This window comes from Stegodyphus dumicola, chromosome 9, assembly GCF_044657685.1.
Source record: "Stegodyphus dumicola isolate Sdum_Otavi_A_Nest chromosome 9, ASM4465768v1".
Classification (NCBI taxonomy): domain Eukaryota; kingdom Metazoa; phylum Arthropoda; class Arachnida; order Araneae; family Eresidae; genus Stegodyphus; species Stegodyphus dumicola.
The window spans coordinates 181,115,223-181,135,859 of record NC_140776.1 but is presented as its reverse complement, the minus strand read 5'-3'; the positions used below and the strand labels follow the sequence as shown (position 1 = coordinate 181,135,859).

Sequence of the window (20,637 nt, the reverse complement as noted above, 5' to 3'; positions counted from 1 at the left end):
TAAGTGACCTCATCGACATTCAAAGATAGTGTATTATTTTAATATATTTTCCCCTTAACATTTTGGCCCATTAGCATCCGAGCGGTAAAGTCGCATAACACTGGCAGTTCGACCTATGTATGATTCCAGGCGAATAGGCTGGCTGCATGGGCATTTTCGTGATTTTTCCCATGTGTAACGTGGATACGAACTAATTTCCCTTAGACAGTGCTTATTCCCTTAGACGCAAAATAAGAAATTAAATTAATTTAAGAAATTAAAATAATCTAATTTCCCTTAGACGCAAAATAAGAAATGGTGTAGCATATATACTTCAAAATGATTTGTGATATCTTAACAAATTATTTATACATCCAAACATGAATCTTTACCAAGAAAATATTGAGAAAGTTTTTCCTTTAAATGTGCAATTAAATATTTTTTTACTTGTAAACGCTTTTTAGAAAGTAGATACTAAAAAAATATAAGTGACCTCATCGACATTCAAAGATGATGTATTATTTTAATATATTTTCCCCTTAACATTTTGACCCATTAGCATCCGAGCGGTAAAGTCGCATAACACTGGCAGTTCGACCTATGTATGATTCCAGGCGAATAGGCTGGCTGCATGGGCATTTTCGTGATTTTTCCCATGTGTAACGTGGGTACGAACTAATTTCCCTTAGACAGTGCTTCACGAAGGCTTTCCTCCCCTTAGGCATATATCCCTCGCTTGCTTTGCTGCAATCAAATAAACCAAATCAAACCCCTTATCATTTAGACTAGATTCTTTTCCTCTAAAATAAAATCACTCCAGCCGAATGGTTAACACCACTGCGTGGTAGTAGTTCGACTAGAGTTCGAACGAACAGGCTGGCTGCATGATAGGGTTTCGAGGATTTCACTACGTGTAACAAACATAAAGTCTCCAGTGTCTCTTAAAAAAGCTCTCAACGAAGGCATCGCTTTCCCTTAGGCGTATATCCCTGGTTTGCTTTGCCATATTCAAATACCCTGTGAACCTAAACTAACCCTCACAAAGTCACGAAGCCTTAACTCACTAATTCACGAAGCTGGACGGCAATTGATGTTTCTGTCTTTCTGATATGTGAAGAAATGCAATTTTTGCAATTCTTTCCCACATACACAAGACACCCAAATAGACATTTGCTGCAAAAATAAAAATCCCAAGAAGTAGAAATAAGCTTAAAAAATCTGATGTAACTTGTACATGTGTTCCTCCAATTCCATTTTAGGACATGGTACTGGCGAAATGGCAACGAGCTTTAAGTAAACTATCACTTCCGGTCGTAAACAAAATCTTATTTATTTATAAACTTCACGGCTCAGTGTTGATTAAAAACTCTAATCATTTTTATTAGTCTATTTTAAAATACAATAGGCACTGATAATTAAGCGTTCTCACGTACGTATCCGTTCTCATGTTTTGATTTGAAAATTAACGCATCTATCATACTTTATCCTCTGGTCATATAGTGTCACAAAAATTTAAAAATCAGCATACATTTAGAGTTCCGAATAGAGTGGGAAATGTTATCATATATTTCTCTTTGTATTCTCTATATTATTTATATTTACTATATTACTATTTCTTTAAAAGAAATATATGGGCTATAACATTTGGTAACAGCATCATTTTATTTTAAAAGTGACTCCATACAAAGGTGAAACAAACGTAAAATTGGGATGCTTTCGTAGACGAAAAAATCATCACACGCAAACACACAGACGCACAGACAGATAGACATCATTGTAAAAGTAAGTAAAACGTGATGTTGGGATCCTAATTCGTGCTTATCACTGAAAACTCCCTATCGAATTTTTGATAAGAAAAAACTTTACCTCCCTTGCTTCTGTATATAGGTTCGTGGGGGGAAGTATTTTGCCCCACTATCAAGGTGTGCATAATAACATCGCGTTTTATTAATTATGTTGGATTTATTAATTACATTATTTACAAAAATTTATTTTGCTTGCAGAAAGTGGTTTTCAATTAACAAGAAGGTAACTCGCTCTAAATTCTGTAAAGAATTAACAGGAGCGTAACGCATTTAATTTCTGTACTTTCTAACTGTCTCTACGTTATGTCGGCTACGAAGAATTAAAAATGCAGTACTTAGCTCTACATCCTGTAAGGTGTAAAGAATGAGCAAGAAATTTACTCTTGCTAAACCTTATTATTCTTAACTCGCTGTGCACTCTGAAAGAATTACAGAAAAGTAATGCGTTTTAAATTCCATAATTCAAGATCTGTAAGACGTAAAGATTTTAAAATATGGTAGCTAACTTTACGAGCTGGAAATTTTAAAAAGTTAACAAGAAAATTAATCACTCTAAAGCATGCAATTCTTAACTCTCTGTATGCTCTGTAAGGAGTAAAAAATTAACAGGAAAATAATTGCTTTTAAATACAAATTCCTAACTAGTTCTACGCTCTGTAAGACATAAAGAATTAAAAAGACAGTAATTAGCTCTACATCCTGTAAGACATAAAGAATTAGCAGACAGTTAATTATTCTAAAGCCAGTAATTGTCAATTCGCTCTTCATTCTATAAGAATCAATGAATTAACAGTAAATTTGATAATAGCCTCCAGGCTTCGTAGGATGTAAATAATTAAAAATTTATGCAGAAGGGCAAACGGGGCTTTATTACTGTGTCCACATTCAGGAAAGCCTCCAAATATATTTATAATAAACGAAATTTTAAAAAAGCTCCGGAGTTTTGAGAACATAAATTAGAAGTGAGAACAAAATTTTAAATTTCGAATTTTATTTTTTTTTTCTGACTTAAAAAAGTAAAACAAAGAATTTCTCTTCAAACATTAGACGCTGGATTATTATCTTGAATATTCATTGATGAATGATACGAAATAGCGAAGCTACGATTTGTAAACTAACAATAAATTATATAATCAACTCAATATCACATGATTAAATGCAGGACTGTAATTTTGAAAGCTAAATAAATCGTTTCTATTCAACTGCTTGAGTAAAAATTGATAATAGTGAAGCATGTGCCTACATGGAAACAATAGACAAAAAATTCGAGAATATTCTATCTGAGTGTTTCTTTCTGTTTTCTTGAAACCGAAATTATTCAAAAAAATCATCCTTTGATGAATTATATTTCCCATCCACAAAGATCATTTAGTTCTAGTTAATGATCTCAATTCTAAAACCTCTTTACCTTGCGCATTTCAAGAAATTAGTCCTTAGCAGCTTTTTGCTCAAATTTATTTTAATACATAGCGGCAATGGCTTTTGCTTTCTATCAGTTAATTATAACATTCTCGAATATTTTGTCTGTTGTTCTCGCTTGGGTGCATGTTTGTTTGTCATCATTTTCGCTCCCTCAGTTAAAAAGAAAGGTTTTGTTTAACTTCCTAAAATGCAGTCCTGCAAATTTACGAACGCTAAGCAAACTCTTTTTTCCCATTATTAGTATCTTTAATATTTGTTCTTTGGCTTGTTTGTTTTTTTCTTACATTTTTCGCTTGGTTCCTGCAGATAACGCTAATGGACAGTCCCCTGCGAGTCCTACAGACCTGCAAACAGCGTTGCGAAGATGATCCAAAGTGCCTGTCGTTCGACTTCACGCCTGGACAACGAATCCCGGATTCCCAGCAAACGGAATATGCTACAGGAAATTCGGTGTCCTATTCAGGCAACCAACAACAGCACGTCGAGCCCGAGTACAAAGAATCCGTGTGCAACATGTACCACGATCGGGCTTCACCGGACGGAGGAGACGTCCTGGTCAGGCAGTTAAACACCTTCCACTTCAACAAAGTCTGCTTCACCTGTAAGTACTGCCTGTCGCTAATTCTTCCAGTACTAAATTCCCTAATCCTTTTCTTAGCCATTTGGCGGTCACAAGACAAATCGCTAAAATAGTCTAAATGAAAAGGGCTAAAGCTAATCAATGAGGCTTGTATTTTTAGTAGTTTACAACCTGATGTTTAAATGAAAAAAAATTAATTTAACATAAAAATAGCGGTATATTTACGTTATAGAAATAACGGTATTTAACGTAAAAATAACGGTATATGCCGAAATGTTTAGCCACTGAAATTTTCAGTACTAAAGTTTGGACTTACCTATGAGCATGTCTACCAGTTTAAAATGACATGCAAATAAAAATATTTTAGATTAAATAACTGAATAAAATATTATTTTTTTATTTAATCATAAAATATACTTTAATTAAATTTCTTAAAATCGGCATCCAACTTGGAATTTTCCAGCAGTTCTTCCAAGTCTTTGTTTAAGCAAGTCTAGATGTATGTCGTCATCCTCCATTTCGTCATTAGCATCGTTGTCATCCGCCTCTTAGATGATATCATCTTCAGTTCAATCCACAGAAACACTAAAGAGGTAATCTGTAGTTTAAAACGAACAATACGCACGCCGATTTTGTTCTAATGTCTTTCCCTATACAATAAAAATAAAAAAAATCGTATTTTACTTGTAAAATTGAGAGAAACTTTGCGTGTGCTTGAGAATGCTTGCGGCAACAGAAAGTCAGTGCTGAACATAATTTCGGCTAATCTTTGAAATATGGTAACAGGTAGTTTGGCGACATTTTGGTAAGGCGCTAAAGGTTACTAGGTAGGACTTTAGCAATAATCTGAAAAGTACACAGTTCGAATCACAGATTATTTTGTCTCAGAGAAATGAGAGATCATGAGACGTCATGTGACATTTTTCGGAAAATTCCGATCATGATTTAGCTAATAAGTACTTAGAAACAATTTCGCTGCTAAAGTTCGCTTTTTACAAAAGTAAGAAGAATTGGATTTTTGTCAATTTTCTTTGACTTTTTAAGTGAAAATAGGTCCATGTGTACATGGATAAAGTCACGAGTGTGCGCAATGCCATTTTTGTGCAATTCTGGGATTTTTTTAAATGAAAATAGGTCGACGTGTACATGGATACCGCGTATGTGCAATTCTTAAAAACGCGCGAAGCACTGGGCGATTCTGCACTTTCTCCCAATTTTGCACCTAATCTTCGTCATGATAAAGCACTTTTGTTCCATAAATGTTCTAGCATAAGCGTAATTCGGCTAGCATATCGTTGGAAAAAAATGTTGAGATTAAAAAAAGTTTAAAAAAAAAAAAATGCCTTTACTTTGTTAAAACAAAATGGCGTCCAAAAAAAAAAAAAAAAACTAGCAGGTTGCTGTAGCAGGCTTGGTCGCCAAAGTTTCGCCAAAAAATTGCCAAGTTACCATAATTTGAAGATTCACCATAATTTCTAATAATTCCTCTCCAAAATTTCCACAGCTTCAGAATCAAAACGCTATCAAGTGTCAAGCTATAGTAAGAAATAAAGAAGTTTTTAACTATTTTACATACAAACATATATATACATTTTTATTTATTCGTCGAAAAAAAATTTCGCTGAAAACTTAGAATGTTTTCAAAATTAGTTTGTATTTAGTTTAAGTAAGTTATTTAATGATTAATTAAGCACGTTAAAATTATTTGAAAAAATGTCCGCCTAATAATTTAACATTTAGGTGTTAATATATTTAAATTACAAATTGTAACCAACAAAATATCTTATAGTTTCCAAACTTTAGATTTCAGATAAAAAATAAGTATGAATTAGAATTGTTGTTTTCTCCTTTAGGATATTATTACTGCAGCGTACGTTTGTGTCGATAAATATTTAGTAAGCGAAATTTTAAATTTATTTAAAATATTTTTTTATTTCGTTAATTAAAATTAAAAACTAATTCTGGACATCAGCCATATTTAGATTCTACATTTGGTTTATATGGAATTTGAATATGAGACCACAGCTCTGAAGTAAAATACCTCAAGACGTTGTATTTCACTTAGCTAATCAATGTAAAGAAACATTTTCTACTGTAAACGTATCAATGTAAAGAAACTTTTAAAGTCGAATGCCAACTGCTATCCATGCTACGAACATTAATTCTTTCTCATCTGATCGGCACCTAGTACAAATAGAAACTGTTCCTCGCACCTCGCAATACAGGAATTTCAGTTTTAGAGACATTAGGATTTTTTGAAAGCCAGAGAGATGAAAAATTAGCAATCGCCTTCGCCGGGAATCGAAACACGTACCTCTGAAATACCGGCTCAGTGTGCTGACCACTACATCACGAAGGCACGCTAGAAAGGCGGGAGAAATACCTTATACAAAAACCTTCGCTAGGTTTTGCTTGTTTTAACTTTCATAACTATTTGTTCCGTTCGAATATATGTGACGTAAATCAAAGGGAAAACAAGAAAATATAGTAAATTAAACTTAAGGGGTCTCATACACCTTAAAACCCATAAGATGTTCGAATATGTGACTGTTGCAAGAATTGGGATAACTTATTTATTTTAAAAGCAGTTACTACCAACTTTTTACAGCTGACTATATAATATAGATGCTTTCTGAAATAGTAATCAGAAAGTTTGTGTTGCCACAAATATTTTTATAATTTAATCCGCTTTGTGACAACATTTTTCGTCATGTTTCCAACTTGCGCGCACAGTTTGAAACATTCTGTTTCATAATTTAATTCCATATTTAATATATAGCTTTTATGACATTTGGAAACTCCTGTGAACCTAAAATTCTAAAAATGTCATGTTAAATTTTGATTTTATTTGGAGTTGAGTTTATAAAATGTATTTTATTAAAAAAATTTGTAATGTTTTCGTCCATAAAATTTTTCAATATTAAAATATTCATCATATTGTTGGTTCAGTTAGAAAATAGTGCCCGTATAAAGAATTCCATCCAATTTTAAGTATGTACCATTGGCCATTTTTAAAATATCATGCGCGCAAGGTGGAAACGTGGCGAAATATTTTGTTACAAAGAGGATTAAATTACAAAAATATTTGTGGCAACACAAACTTTCTGGTTACTAGTTTCCAAAGTAGCTATATTATGTAGTCAGCTGTAAAAATTGGAAGTAATTGCTTTTAAAATAAATAAAATATCCCAATTCTTGCAACAGTCACATATTTGAAGATCATGAGGCGTTTAAGGTGTAGGAGTCCCTTAACTATTAAAAAAACTTAAAGTAGTCCCCGTATACATATTCACTGGGTGTTCATTCACAAACTGTCATTCGTAATAAAAGAACCAAAAGGGGATTTCTTGAAGTTGCTTAAGTCACAGTCGTGTTGCTTTTTAGACGAACTCACAGAATCATTAATTAATTTTATAAAATTGTAAATATGCCGTGTGTCTTCAGATGAGTTATCCCTAAAAGTTTAGGGAAGATGGGCCATCTACTTTTTAACCTTGCCATTGCTTGAAAGGCCGTATTTTTTCATTCCAGCATCTCGTCTGACCAGCGACTGTCCGAACCGCCTGTACGTCATGAAACGAACGCCGGGCTACTGTTTCGAGAGCCACACAGACCAAGAAGTATTTGCTACTAACAGGACAGAGTGCGAGGAGAAATGCATCAACGATCCGGAGTGCCTGTCAGCCTGCTTCGACAGGGGTGGACAAAAGTGCCGACTCAGCCGGAACACAAAGGCCATGAACCCAATGGGATTCATCAGTGACTCCAACAGCGACTACGTTGAAAATGTTTGTCTTTCAGGTGAGATACCACAACCTCTTTTGGAACTTTTACCGAAACTGTAATGAATTTCATTACTGTGTTAAAAATATATAAGGAATGATTCCTTTAAAATATGTTGCAGTCGATTGCAAATTTTTAAATAAATTGTTTACTTTCATCAGTATCTGTCAACAATCTGCATTTCCTTTCCTTTCAACGCTTGCATGTAAATTCCTTCTTAATTGATAAATAATTTTTTCTTTGTCAAATATTAACAGATATTGATTGCTTTTTCAAAACTGATTGATTTAAACTGATTGATATTCAAACTAATTGATATGAATCTGATTCTAGTGAAAATTTAAAAAAAAAAAATATTAACATAAAAAATTGGTTATTTTTAAATAAAATCACAGAAGCAAAGGCCCCAAAATGCTCCACTCAATGCGGTTCCACAGTAATTCGCTGATTTCGTAGATCCTTCAGCTCCAACTTAGGTCATGAGGGCAACCACCAGTGGCTGAGTGTATGAAATTGCTGAATACTGATAGTCTGGCCTAAGTTCAAATCCCGAGGAACGGGCTGGTTGCATGCGTGATTTCGTTGGGTTTCTTTTAAGCCCCGTAGATGTTTCAATTTGCGGCATGGAGATTTCCCACGACTAAGACTACAGCTGCATTTTTATGTAAAAAAAGTTGTATTTTCCCTCAATTCATAGCCGTTTCCCAAAAATGGTTTCTAATACTTAGAATGATCCCATCCTGTGTAACGGACAGCCCTCTAAGATTTAAAAAGTGTAAATGTTTACTTCACAAGCACTGTGCCCTTCCTTCATCTTTGAAATCACCCACTGCCCCAGCACCCGGCGTGTGCCCTCTCCTGTCATTAGCTTTTAAATTCAAGAACTGTAACAAATTATTTTCTTTGTCCTTTCACCACCCTCAGGTATCTACAATACCCGCAATTTTGAAGTAAAGATAGTTCCGTCAGTAACACTTCTTGGCAGATGTGTTGATCGGCCAATCTGTTGCAGGTAGTGAGATAAGATGTTTTCGTTGTTCTCCTATGTGTAACATGAATACGAGCCAATATGCCTTAGAAAATCTTCCACGAAGACAGAATTCTTGTTAGGCAAATAGCCCTTTTGTTTTTTGATGTAATCCATCAAATCCAGAATGACAGCCATCACGTTTCACTTACCCGAAACTAATTCTTTCCAGAAAGTCAAGCATGTCCCAACCGGGCTCACATAATGGAGTCTGGCAAACGTCCAAGCGGAGCCATCGAGATGGAGAACATCTATACTCAGCACTTCCAGAGTTGCTCTGACATCTGCGCCCAGAGCCTCGAGACACGGGGCTACTTGTGCACGGCCTTCTATCACGAGGAAGACACCTGGTTGTGCACCACTTACATGAACTACCTGGACTACTCGGAAGCCAATGATCTGTCCAACCAAGAAAATACTCCCACACTGGTGCCTAGCAAAGGCGACTTTTATCGAATTCTTTGCGGAAATGCAGACCGAGGTAAGGTTTTTAACATTGCTTTCCTAAAAATGGGATATCCACTATTCACGTTGCACTTATAAAATTTGTACTTCCATAAATTTGTACATATTTCAAAAACTCATATGAAGATTAAAGCTGTCACAGCGATTCCAAACTAAAACTGAAAACGTTAATCGTTTGATTTAATGTGAAAATTTTGAAATAGCGCGAAAGGCTTAAACGGAGCCCCTTAAAAAAAAATTACCAATGTATAATTGGCAATATATAAGCTTGTGTATTATAGTTCAGTTTAAGCTTATAGACTTATCACTGAAGTCTATATTTTGACTTGAATATAAATTTTCAGACGCTCTTAATATCCCATTATAGGAAGAGACTAAGAAAAATTAAAATTATTCAACATGTTATTTGGGAGCATGTTTAGTGGAATACTACGTCGTACCGAATTCTCTGCTGTATGTATTTAATCAGAGTTTCTCAAATTATGGTACATGTACTATTAATGGTACATTATATTATTTTGTGGTACACTTTTTATCCAAAAGATTTAAATAAAAATAAAATGGTGCCCTTATTGGTACATACATCGGTACATGATGGTACCGTTACTGGCGTAGTACGTCATAAAGAATTATCTGCTAGATGTATTAAATCAGGGTTTCACAAAGTATGGTACATATACCATGAATGGTACGTTATATTATTTTGATGGTACAATTTTTACCCAAAAAATTTAAATGAAGGTAAAATGGTGCCCTTATTGGTACATTCATGGGTACATATATTTTTTATTCTTATTTATGTGGTACAAAATTTAAAAAATGTGAGAACTCCTGTATTAAAGAATGTAAACTTGTTCACTTTCGCAATATGAATTTTGATTTTTAACAGCAAATGACTTACGGGCGTTACTTAAATGTTACAAATCTTACAAGGCGGCATTTCTAAATTATAAATTTAAAAAAACTTTTTTTAATTAAAAATTCTAAATTTCAAAGCATCATTTTTCGTTCAATGGAAGAATGCATTCTTCTCGTAGAATTAATTCATTGGTTACCCTTAATAAAGTTTAAATATTTTCATATAAGTAGTTAGATATGAATGTTATATACTTTTGATAAAATATTTATATAGCTATATCAAGATATTTTAAAATTATTTTTAGGTCTTGATCAGCAATGGCTGACCAATGCTCGGGACAGCCATTTCGTTAAGTGCCTAGTGCCTGATTTATGCAAGGGCAAAGAGCCTACATTCTAGGATTCCACTTTTAGAAGACCTTTAAGTTCTCTTATAATATGATAAAATTTAAAGCTATTTTAATTCTAATTTTATAAATGATATAAAATTAAAAGTAGGAAGAAAATTTTAAATTTCGTATTTTGGTATTTTATATGTGTTTTCAAACGCCAGAAAGCCGGATCATTATCTTGCACTCTTATTGTTAACAAATGTCATTTAGTGAAGCCTCAATTTTTTAATTTACTCTGACTTCCACATGCCTCTATTATAGTGTAACAACCTTACTTTAATCCTGCGGTGTCACATGAATATGATGGTAATTTGATTATCATAGTCATGATATCATAGGCTCTGATAAGCAACATAATTTCAGTATTTGTTGTAACTGTATTTCAGGAATGGCCCAGGGCACATGTCCCTTTTGCCTTTGTGTGAACCAAACCTTGGCATTATTTTCAGTACCAGTACAAAGAATCTCAGCATTACGCTAAATTCGGATGCCATTCCCAGTTTACTGACTGATTAGAACTCTTCCCTTCCAACATTTTTCTTTCTCCGGAAATTAGATTTTAGTTTTGTGAAAAGATAGAGATCGAGGTGAAATCTATAAGCGCGCATAATCACCCCAGCCTTCTATAACAATGAAAAACTCTAGCAAACAGTTGCTTCATTTCTCAGTGGAACTGCTGCAATAAAAATAAATAAAAATAAAATATAACAAAGACATTAAAAAACAAAATTCCTTCCTTTCGTTAAATGTTTCAGTGCCATAGTATGTCTATGTGTTGTAATAGCCCGAGTTCTGTACATTTTAAACAAAGAAAAATTGTTCAACTAACTTCTGTAAGAAAAACCGGTACTGTTTAATGAGCGTATGTTGTACATTGACAAATGAAAGGGATGAAAAATTTGCCGTCACAGAAACTTCCTCGGTGTAGCTCGACCTTCATCAGTAGAAGACAGGTCGCGTTTTGTTTAGCTTTAAACTAAACATGAGTCAGTTGAAAAGCAAAAGTTTCGAAACGACGAAAGGGATGAAGGAGAATGATTTCACATTTTTCGAAATAAAATTATAATGCAAGCGATTCATGCTTCTCAAAGGATGATTTTATAACGGCGTCGTACCATAAAAGTTAGAAAAACCTTTATGCAAATCATCGATTTTTCGGAATGGCAGAAACTTTCATAAAATTGCTCCGTCGTCAAAGTGCCGATATTTTATGCAAGTAGACCACTATCTGAAAAGAGTCAAACCTTCGAAAGAATGTCCCGTTGCAATGTGCCGGCAATTTTGCAAAAAGATCGAAAAGGCAATTCTTCATTGAGATGTCTCGATATAAAGGTTCCGGTATCTTTGTGAAAGTCGGTGCTATTTAAAAAGGCAAAAACCTTCACAAAGATGCAGGTACCATAAAGAAAATGGGTCGCTTTTCGAGAAGACAGAAACCTTCATAATAAAAACCTTCAAGAAGATCAGCTTCTATAACCTGTAGAAAACAATCTTCACTAAGAAAGTAGCACTTTTACGTTGGAATTTTGCATTTCGTGTAGGATTTTAGTTTGCTGTTCTGATCAGCAAAGCAAATAAAAATTCTTCCTCCACTATATTCTCATTTAGATATTATTAGACATTAAAAAAGTCCCAAAACGATTCTTTTCTATTACCTTACCGCTATAACAATTATATTAAACAATCAATAATTGAGACGAGCCCTTTAACAAAATTTAAAATAATTATTTACAAATGATTCCAAATGAAATCAGTTTCAAAGAAACCATGAAGTTAGTCTTGAAACAAAATTTTACGAATAATAAGACTCAGATTGCGTTTTTCCTTAAACAGGACACAAAAACTTATTGACAATATTGATTTCCTCAATATATCAGAAACATTCCCACTTGTAAGAATCTTTGAGAAGATTAAATTTAGATTTAGTAACAAGATAAGCTTTATTGCAGGATTTTAAACTATAAGCAACTTGCTAAATGCAAGCTTACCATCCAGCGTACAAGATCATTTTGTTTTGTTGATGTCTTGTATATATTGTCTTATAAGATTGCACAGCATCCAAACCAACGGCTATTCAAGAAAGAGAATGGTAAAATCATTGGAATAAAATTTGCTAACCCCGAAATAGTAATATATCTTAAGACACTGTCATCACCATGTTATCAGTATTTACTGGCTGCTCACATAACAGAATTTTACGTAGTTTTTGAAGTGTTGCTCATCACGTTTAGCCATGATCAACGCAAAGCTTTAAACTGTAAACGTAAAAAAAAAAAAAATTTGTAAAACGAATATATATCTTCAAACATACTGTCGATCATTAACCAGGTTTAAATTGAAAAATAAGTATCAGTTTAAGGCATTTGCTCCTATATTCCACCACGGGTGCATTTCTGTTTTGTAAACAGACCATTTCGTCTGCTCGTTATTTATTTTGGCTGCTTGTTCAAAAATAAAGGACAGATAGGTTACGTAAAATGTTATAACAGAAAATAAAAATAATGAGCAAGCTATGTAGACTAATCAAGACAAGAACAAAGAGCTGGTAGGCGACGCTGGCTAACTGGAGCCTAACGCTGGCTTTACTGGAGCCTAAGCTCCAGTAAGCAGCAGCGAGATTTTAAAACTGATTATTCTTTCCGATTTCAGTTTGTTAATGGCCATGAAAATGTTGAAGATTTAACCTAAAATACAGACACTTCTAAAGGGTTTTAGCAATTGCTCCTTCCTTTAGTTTTGTTCCAATACTCAGTTATATTATAGTTCATTCTAAAACTCACTCAACATTCCACTCTATAAATTTAAAATTTACCACATGAAAAATTATTCCTCTAATTCTGTAAAACAATATCAAAGCTAACTAAGTAAAACTGGCCGAGAGTGGCAAGGATTAAAGTTAGCAGGCCAACATTTTGGCTCATTATAGGGAATAAAGAACTGTAAATCTGTTTCGGGTAGAAACAGCTTGACAAAGATAAATCCAATTCATATTGACGGAAAGTAAAGCTAATAACGAAAGGTTTGTCTCCGATTGACAGGCAGACAGAATAATACGCAAAGTCTGATTAATACGAATTAATTAATTTTACCAAATCAAAATTCGCTCACATTATATGGACTGAAGCTAACAAAGTAAATTTGTCTCGAACTGATACGTTTCACTAAATTAATAAAGCAAAGTTTATTCATATTGATTAGGATCAAAGCTAATGAACATATGTTGTCTCGCATAGATAAGGTAAGCTAAAAATAAACAGCATTGTGATTGCATTGGGTGAAGTAGATGGAGATTAAAACTATCGAAGCAAATTTGGCTGGAATTGATAGGAAGGATAAAAAGCGCAAAAATTGGTTCATATTGATAGGAATTAAAATTGAATGGGGGTTGAAACTAACAAAGAAAATTTTGTTCGAATTTATTGAGGCTGGAGATAGAGAAACAAGCTTGCATTGATAGATAGGATGCAAAACAAATGAAGCAAAGCTAGACCTGATCGACAGAGACTAACAAAGCTGGCTTATAAAGATTAAAACTAGCGAAGCGAAGCTAACTCGAATGCACAGGAATTAAGCAAAACAGCCTCACAGTGATCCGGACAAACGCTCACAAAGCAAAACTAATCCAAATGGATAGTGACTAAAACTAACGCAGGAAAGCTTCTTCAGATGGGTGAGGCTAAAGAGAGCCAAGCAAAGTTGTCTCGGTGGATCGATATGACCTAAAGCTTAAAAGACAAAGTGGCTCAATTATCTAGTGGTTAAAATTAAAAAAGATGGGCTCTTATACATAAAGACTAAAGCTAATAATCTGTAGTTGGTTCAGAGAAGTGTCGTTGTTAAGCCAACCACATTTTTGTCCTTCTCCCACTAGACGCCTACATCAACAATGCCACCGTCGAATGCTTCCGAAGGAAACGGCTGGACGTGGCCCACCAGGTTGAAGTCAAAGTATATTCCTTCCAAGAGTGTTTAGACGAATGCATGAGGCGCTATAACCGTGACTGTCAGTCGGTTGAATACAGCTCTCGGTTTCAGTCCTGCCGTTTCAGCAGCCAGTCCAGTGGAGCCGGGAAACCCAACCTCGTTGACGACGAATCTTATGACTACTACGAATTCAAATGGAGTAAGTACATCACTCGGGGTGGAAATCGGTGGTGGCGACAGCATGTTTATCTGTTCAGGCTAAACGGGAAGATGAGACGGGCAACTGAAAAAGAATTCAAATTCTCGTGGACAGAGATTTCAAAGATGGAAGCTCACAAACTTTTTCATTAAATATCGCAATCTCGATTAAATTCCTCATTAGTTTATCGGTCCCTTAATTTAGCTTGAACAGATAAGTTTTTGCAGGTGTGTGGTTCGTTTCTAAAATCCAGATTTAAATTTGCATGTGAGGTGGCGGGATGAATGCAGTGTTTCAATCGTGCAAGAAAGTTTTAAGGGAATATACTTTATCGTATTCATAAATAAACCAACGTTCGGTGGTGGAGAATTCTAGCTTGCATTTTTAACTGGTGAAGGTCGGGCATATTTTTTTTTTTTTTTTTTTTTTTTTTCGTTTTCTCTCATAAATATTTCTATTTTTAGCGTTTTATCACAAATATTTATAAAATTTCATTGCTTATTTCATTGTCACAAATATCATTAAGTTTTCATGTTTTATTTCGAAATATGTTTCAAATTTCAGTGTTTCATTGTGCTTATTCCTCAAATTTTGGCGTTTTATCACAAATTTTATGTTTTGTTCCTTTAAATTACAGTGTCTTGATGCAAATATTATTAAAATTTCAGTATTTTGTCCCAAATATCGCATAAGCTTCACTATTTTATGACAAATAATTACTCAAACTTTAATGTTTTTCCACAAATATTTCTCACACTTCAGTGGCAAATTTAAAGTTCTTTCACAGAAATGCCGTAAATGTCAGCGTTTTATCAACAATGTTATATAAATTTCCCTAAGTACAAATATCCCATAGATTTCTATGCTCTGTAGAAGATGTTATTCAGAATTCAGTATTTTATCGCAAGCATTTCTAAAATATCAGTTTATGCTACCTTCATAACAGTGAAAGTCTAACATGACATATTTAACAGTCTAACATCACATGAATTAATATTTTTATACTAAAATATAGCTAAAAAATATTAAACTATGATGACATATATTGAAAAGATTCTGAAAAGCATTACATGAAAACATAAAGAACTGTATAATTCATTTAATAAATATACATTTTATTGTATACTTAGCATAAAGCGTCTACAAAGTTTTAAGATTGAATTTTCTTTAATAATTGCAGTAAAACTGCCAAACGATATCTAGTGGCAATGGTCATTGACACATTCTAACCTACTACAGTTAACTTAAATTTCGCATATTAAAAGATACCTCAATGAAGCTCTTCATTTAGATTTATATACTAACGATACCCTCCAGTTGAATTCAATAACTCATTAATAAAAATCAAAAGAGTCTTCTTCGCACAATACAACTTATTGCAAATAAAAGCTAAACCGCTTGTGAGCATTAACCTTACTCACTATATTTGAATTCTATGAACTATTATCTTTACGCATAAGTTAAATATTACCTTAAATGCCATTATTTTGAGAGCATTTCATAATTTTTAACACATGTAACGACGGCTGAAAAACTGACATTCCTAAAGGAATTCTTAGGAATGTACCAACAGAACAGCATCAGAAGATATATATGTATAAAATATGTCTGATATAACAGCAATAAACAACGATACATTTATTTTTGCCAGTTCTTGATTTTTAAAGAATTCAATCCTAAAACTTTGAAGATGCGTTAAAAGTACTCGTTTGTATTCATAAAATATAATCCTTCATTTTCTTTCTATTGAAGTCAGGGGGAACGGCAACCGAGGTCACAGCTTCATCCACAGACCAGGCTATGGTCCAGTCGGAGGCACCGGTAACTACGGACCATCGCGATGGGGCCTTGGTGGCCCAGTCGCCGGCAATCCTGCAGCAGGCCCTCAGTCATGGCCATCTGGACCATGGAGCGGTAGCAGTTGGAGTCAAAACGCACCTCATGGTCAAGTCAACTACCCCGCCTATCCTCCTCCAGCTCTTCCCCCAGCTGCTCAGCCATGGGGTTCGGGAAATGCCCACAGTTGGAGTCAAGCTGGCGGATTTCCACCAGTTGCGCCACCCCAAAACCCTCATTCTGCTCACGGTGGATATCCAGCGGGTTATCCAGGTTTCCCACCATCCAATCCTTTCCACGGAGGTGGTGTTTTCCCTCCAGCTGGAATGCCCCAACAGCCTTTCCCTAACAATAATTACGAACTGTGCAAACCCGGAGGATCCCTTTACAGCGGAGGTGTGTTCAGGAGGGTCGGATTCGGCACTAGGCTCAGAAGCTTTTACGTGAGGCGAGTTGTAAGGACAGAGCGTGTTGAAGACTGCGAAAAGGCTTGCTTAGAGGAAAGAGAATTCATATGCTTGTCTTTCAACTTCAGGTGAGAGGCCATGCTTTAATATCTCCATTATGAATTAAGAATTTAACCAATGGTATAAACACTAAGCAATGGTTGCAGAATTTACATAAAATATTTCGGCTAGATTTCAAAATGCACTTCCTTAATACATGCCAATCAGAGAAAAGTAAAACTTAATGCATAATCCTGCTCAGATTTTCGGTCAAATCTAAATGCCGATATATGTATTTTGTAGAGACTATGAGAGGGTAATCTTACTTTGACTACAAGCGAAGTGGCAAAGCCATTTGGCGTGTTTTCATGCTTCAACACAATATTTTCTAGTGTTGTATTTGATGGGAAAGACCGTAAATGCTGCCTAAGGGACGTAAGATTGCTTTAAAGGACAATAGTCATCTGACCTGATGAACTCCGCAGTTCCACTAAATCATGGCGATTGACAATTCCGCATTCAGTGCTTCACGAGCGAATGCCCATAGCTTCGTTTACCGGAAGCAGGAAGGGCGGGGGAAATATCTTATTATAAATATCGTTGGGTTTCTTCTACTTTTTCCATAAAATAATATAATCGCGACATTTTATGCGAGGGCCAGTTTAAATCCAATGCATAGATCATATATTAGAATACTTTTAACATGATTAGCATAAGATATTTAGTGTACAATGTAATCCAAAAGCCATATCCTTTTTTTTTTAGTTAAAAAGTAGCAAATTAACCAGCAAATTAATTAGAAGACGAACGCAACAAAGTTTGGGTACCTGAGTACACGTAAACTCTTGTTGCTTGAAAATTTTCAATTACTGATTTTAAATCTTCAAAGAATAATTCGCAAATACTTTTTTTTATTTTAAAAATATAAAACATAAAATATATATAAACGGCCATACAAATATTTCACTTCTTTTTCTAAACTAAAACTAATATGCACTGTTCACAACTCATAAAACGATTTTTATCGCTGAATAAAATTAAAAACTGAATTCCAAAAGAATGTCAATGAGGTCAGTAATCTCTTGGTAAACAATTTTTTACTCGTAATGCCGTGCACTTGCCTGATCGACAATGGCCATTTCTAAGGCCAGAAGTGGTGGCCATTTTATTGTGGAGGTTGCTGCCATTGCTTCCTACGAAGGCACAAACAGTTAAAACCGTACATTCTCCGGGATTCGAGCCTAGACCTTTCGGTATCGCAGACGACTCCGCTAACCAGTCTACTTTCTAGGCAGCTCTTGCCTAGACTAGGATAGCTCTTTCCGAGCCTAAGTACAAGTTTCACCGAGATTCCAACTCCGGGTGAATTATCAGCATTCAGCAGTCTTACCCACTCGGCCTCTGGATAAAGCGACCATATATCCCGGACTGTGTGAGACAATCGTGCGTTTCAATGCAATATTCCGCTTCAAGAGACAATCTTCACTTAGTAAATATTTACAGGTTTTACAAATAAAATTTATATGAATTTTTAGTGACATAGTTCTCAAATTCATAAAGGAGTTTTTACGGGTTGGGTTTGGTTCGGTTTTTTTGAGTTGATTATGACAAAGCACTCGAGGGCTATCTGCCTAAGAGGAAGAATATATTCGTAAAGAAATTTTTAAAGAAAACTGGCTCGTATACGTATTACACATGGAGAAAACCACGAAGATGCCCATGCAGCCAGTCCGTTTACCGGAATTCGAACCCCAGACCGAACTACCAGTGTTCAGCTGCTTTACCCCTCGGCCGCTGGTGGGCAGTTTAGGTGAGTGAGTGCGGGATTGAAAATTGTGAGGGATTTAATAATTTTGCTTCCCAGATACAGTTTTACGGAAGTTATAGAGTCAATGAAGAAACTGTGGATTTTTAAAACAATTTAGCTATATTTCATAATTAAAAATGAGCAAATTCAAATCAAATAGGTCATCTTTTGAAAATATTGCAGAATACAAACACGCGAAAAAATGTAGAAAGCTATTAAAAACTACATACTACTGAACCTTCCTTAAATATTTCTTCTAACTCATTTGCATACAACGCGATGCTTCTGGTGCTTCATTCTGGTAGGGAATAGTAGATGGGAAACAAGAATAGACAGTAAAGCATGTTTAAACTTAAAATAACTCTTAGAACCTTAAACTAACCTCAATAAAGTAATGAGCATTGATCCAAAGCACATGTGTCCCTAGTATCTATTAGAATTGCAGTGATTTCCCGAATTAATGCAATAAAAAACATAAATAAAGTTGTTAATGGTTTAGACCAGTGATTCTCAACTTTTTTGCCCATAGAATCCTTTTACCATTGCTAGACGATCATCTCTTCTCCTTTCCCAAACTAAGAAAATACATATACCAACTCTTCAAGGGGCCCGTAACCGTGCCCATGTTGTGAACCCCTCTATATTTCTATACATATAAATTAATTGTACCAATATCATATGAATGTCTATGATTAACTTTGTAACTATATGTAAATCTACGCACTTGTACCTCTTAATCATATGTAATGCAACAACAGTGTAAGTATTTCCATATTCAGTTGTAATCTCCTATTACTTGATTTATGCAGTATGACAATAGAATGTTAGCAACTCTTCAAGGGCCCCGTAACCGTGCCCATGTTCTGATCACCCCCTTGTTTTTTTTTTTTTTTTTTCAGAAATAGAACATTAAATTTGCCGTCTCCACAAAGTAGTGTTACGGTGGGATGGTCCTCTCTTGGCACTCAATTCCGTATGGGTATACCCAGATATATCCGGGGCGGAAGCCAGCTCTGCGGTTTAAACATATACATAACTACTAAAACTTGAATGAAAGTATTTATTATGTCCATTAACTTAAAGCTAAATACTTAAGAGATAAATAAAAGGTTGGCCGCCATCTCCCTTTGAAATTATGAAAGTCTCCCCCGCCCCATCCGGTTAAGAGCCCCTTGATAATGTCTAGTTATTTTTTAAATAAACACAAAATGTTTCCTTCCATTTCAGAAACGTCATCCCCGACAACTGTGAACTCAGCGACCAGGACACCAGACATCTCCAGCTGAACAATCCGGGACATTTCGAACAAGATTCTCAGTTTGATTTCTACGAGCGAGACGCCCAGGCTGCTAATGGAATTCCAGGAGCCAGTGCACCCAACTGCATCGACGGTAAATCCATCTTCCCTTTTTCGTAATATAAAAGAAATACGTCCATTAAAATGAACTCTTCCTAAAAGTCCGTCCGGTGACGAAGTAAAATGATAGACCATTGATTCTTTCAGTGAGCCAAACTTGCAGTCCCGACGGAATCGAATTCACCATGAAGACACCAGAAGGATTTTATGGTCGCATTTACACCTACGGTTTCTACGATTCCTGCTTTTATGATGGCAACGGAGGAACGACGAGCGTCCTCAGGATATCCAGAGGAAATGGCTTCCCTCGCTGTGGCACTCAACAAGTAAGATTTCTTCGATGTTTTCTGATACATTTACCTCGACGAATATAGGTTAAAGTTACTCCACAGTTAACGAATCTGGATTCAATGAACGATATTTGAGAGATATTTTAATCTTTATTATATTGTTAAATGTTTTATATATTTATGATTGGCAACACCGTCAGTTATTCATGCTTCTATTTCTTATCCTCTTGACCTGAGAATTTCTCGACCAGGAAAATAAATTCATCATAGTCAAGGGGCTGTAAACGCCCGTTCTTGGCTGGGGCCTTACACCAAATTCTGCCGAAGAACGAGAGTCTCTTGCATCTTCTTTCCTTAACTCTTACCACCAGCTTCTTAAGAGAACTTTCGGCTGAAGAGTATTTTATTTGCCGCATACCGCTAGACACTATACGCTTATCAAAACCCAGTATCTGAACCCTAATCCA

General features: G+C 35.1%; 1 protein-coding gene across 2 annotated transcripts in view; it reads left to right on the top strand.

Moving 5' to 3' along the window:
* Positions 1–20,637, top strand: part of LOC118186065 (uncharacterized) — a 49,376-nt gene that overhangs the window by 7,757 nt on the left and 20,982 nt on the right. The window contains exons 3-9 of one of the 2 annotated variants that reach the window (XM_035356057.2): positions 3,513–3,807; positions 7,318–7,587; positions 8,769–9,077; positions 14,183–14,434; positions 16,187–16,805; positions 19,751–19,914; positions 20,028–20,206. In XM_035356057.2, coding sequence (XP_035211948.1) covers positions 3,513–3,807; positions 7,318–7,587; positions 8,769–9,077; positions 14,183–14,434; positions 16,187–16,805; positions 19,751–19,914; positions 20,028–20,206 — 2,088 coding nt within the window. The remainder of the gene's footprint in view (positions 1–3,512; positions 3,808–7,317; positions 7,588–8,768; positions 9,078–14,182; positions 14,435–16,186; positions 16,806–19,750; positions 19,915–20,027; positions 20,207–20,637) is intronic. The other variant, XM_035356058.2, reaches the window with a different exon arrangement.